This window comes from Etheostoma spectabile, chromosome 19 (assembly GCF_008692095.1).
Source record: "Etheostoma spectabile isolate EspeVRDwgs_2016 chromosome 19, UIUC_Espe_1.0, whole genome shotgun sequence".
Lineage (NCBI taxonomy): Eukaryota > Metazoa > Chordata > Actinopteri > Perciformes > Percidae > Etheostoma > Etheostoma spectabile.
In genome coordinates, this window is record NC_045751.1 from 17,446,453 (window position 1) to 17,448,975 (window position 2,523).

The 2,523-nt window shown below is 40.3% G+C and overlaps 1 protein-coding gene across 2 annotated transcripts in view; it reads left to right on the plus strand.

Moving 5' to 3' along the window:
* drap1 (DR1-associated protein 1 (negative cofactor 2 alpha)) overlaps positions 1 to 2,523 on the plus strand; it is an 8,890-nt gene that overhangs the window by 5,828 nt on the left and 539 nt on the right. For both annotated transcript variants that reach the window (XM_032544493.1, XM_032544495.1), the window contains exon 7: positions 2,306 to 2,523. This exon is cut by the window's right edge and continues 539 nt beyond it. In XM_032544493.1, coding sequence (XP_032400384.1) covers positions 2,306 to 2,477 — 172 coding nt within the window. In that variant the 3' untranslated portion in view covers positions 2,478 to 2,523. The remainder of the gene's footprint in view (positions 1 to 2,305) is intronic.

Genomic DNA, 2,523 nt, shown 5'->3' on the forward strand with positions numbered 1-2,523 from the left:
ATATATATATATATATATATATATATATATATATATATATATATATAAGTATTGTGCAGCCCTAGTCCAGATCCACTCAAGAACGTTCCCAGTTCACAATGTGCATCTCGAGCTGTTGTATTTGTCCTTTCAGGACACATAGACAAGGGAAGGAATTTGGTTTGGCTTTGTTGCATTTAAATGCTGTCGTCACTGTCCTGTGTACACCACGTGTCTCAAAAAGCTTGAATTGAGCTTTGAAAAAGAAGCCCCGTTTGCTGCTTTGTGACAGTTCATTTTTAAATACATAACATCAGAGGTAGGAGGCCAGAAAACAAACAAACATTTAATCAATCTGAGAAATCACTAAATATGTAGAAACATAGTTTTCACTGGACAATGGAACAATGAATCTTCGACTTATAAGTGGAACGCACTCAACTCGGGTGTGACGCCATTCCCAGCTCCAAGATTCCGATGTAAATGGAACGCACTATAAATCCTAGTGTAACAGTAGCACAACTAGGGCCATCGAGTCAGGGAACACACTCAGTTATGTGTGTTACAAAATAATAACAGTCAAAAGGTTGCTAAAATGACCATAAGCTACTCGATATACCAGACCGAGAGAGGTTCTATAGGCCAAACCTCCGAGTGGATTGGAGCGAGGAACGGTGCGTTTTATTGCTTATCATCTCCACTTTCCATGTGTAAGACAGGGAATGTGTTATTTGTTCTTTTAAAATCTAATCTCACTTTATGGCAAATGCCAAATAATGCCAGATTTACAAGTTTGATAAGTTGTTTGTAAAGATGGCCACTGGAAGCCCACTGCTCTAAGAATTAAACAAGGTGTGCCACCTGTTCAGATTCTGGTGGATTACCTTACAGTCAAAAACAGGGAGAGGGAGCTGTTCTCCCTCTAGAAACAATGTAAAAACATTTGCTGTGTGCCAAATCTACACTTTCTCAGCAGGTTTTAAGTTAATTGTGTTGTTGACACTGGAAAAGGGGCAAAATATAGTATATGCAAGAAATAAAATCAATATGCTGTTGCTGCTGGACATGGCGCAGCCTCTCACTACTGGGAAAACCAAAACCACTTTGGATGGTGGTAAAGCAGCTTTAGATTAGATTCAGATTAGATTTACCTTAATTGTCATTGCACAGGTAGGGACAGCGGTACGACAAAATGCAGTTTTTACATCTAACCAGTAGTGTAATCATTAAAGTGCCTTTTCTTTTTAGAGCAGTGCTTAAAAAAAGACATAAAACGGTATGATCATGTTAGTCCATTGTTGAAATATTAATTCTAAATGTGCATTTTGCAAATAAAGTTATAGAATTCTGAGAAATCTGCAAAAACTGGGGAGACGCAGGGCCTTGCGCTGCACTCGCGACGCCATGATACCAGAGTAAAGAATCCTAAAAGATAACGGTTGGGTCCTTGAAAATACATGTTTATGTCTATTTGTTAAATTGGCAGTGACATTTTAACGTTTGTTTGCAGTTGCACACATATTGTATCATTTTCTGTTTGTATGAAATTAAATCTAGATGTTTTTGTATACTACATACTCTATATAATTAATACTAATAGCTTTATTCATATAGCACCCTTCATACAAGAAATGCAGCACAAAGCTCTTCATGTTAAGAAAATTGCACGACATAGACAATGAACAAAACAATCCCATAATCCGTGTTTAATGAAAACACAAATAAAGGAAAGATGAATGTAGAATGCTTAACACAAGATGGGATGTAAAACCCAGTGAATAATAATGAAATAATATCAATGATGGAGATTTGAATTACTAAGATGAAAACTCGGGCCGTGCTTTTGCCTCGAGTGCATTCACTCTACTACTCGGCACTCTGCGGTCGGAGAACACAAACTCCCGACTCACCACGGGGATTGTTTACGACCAAATGGCATTTTTCAGCTACCTCAAAACGTCGTCCCCAGAGTGCAACCTCACGTGTGGGTCTTATCCGTGTCGGCTGTGCAATTAGCATGCTGGGTACCATTTGTATAAAGGTTAGGCGCAGAACCCAAGACGTTTTGGGCTTTTCTTTTTTTAATGAATGAACGTAAAATCGATGTGAGCATCAAAACTTAACCAGCTTTTCCCAATATTTTAGACAAAGATATGGTAATAATAATGGTTCAACACTATGTGTTATTGTTATTTTTTATTAAAAACGTCCCGTTGTTACAAGGCTTGAGAGCTTTTAGCAATAGCGACGATTCAGTGATAAGAAATGATTTTGATTTGATTGACTCCTAACACCTGGTTTTACTCCACTGCCTGTACCCCCACAGCTCAAACGCACCCCCCCAGTACATGCACATGGGCAGCATGGCTCCCGCACAGCCCCAGGGCGGCATGGCCTTCGCCCCCCACCCCTCCATGATTAGCATCGTGCCACCTCCCCCAGCCCCCGAGCCGCACCAAAACGAGGACGACGACGACGACGAAGACTATGACTCCTAGCTCCCTCCTCCTCCGCCACACACACGCGCACACACACACACACACA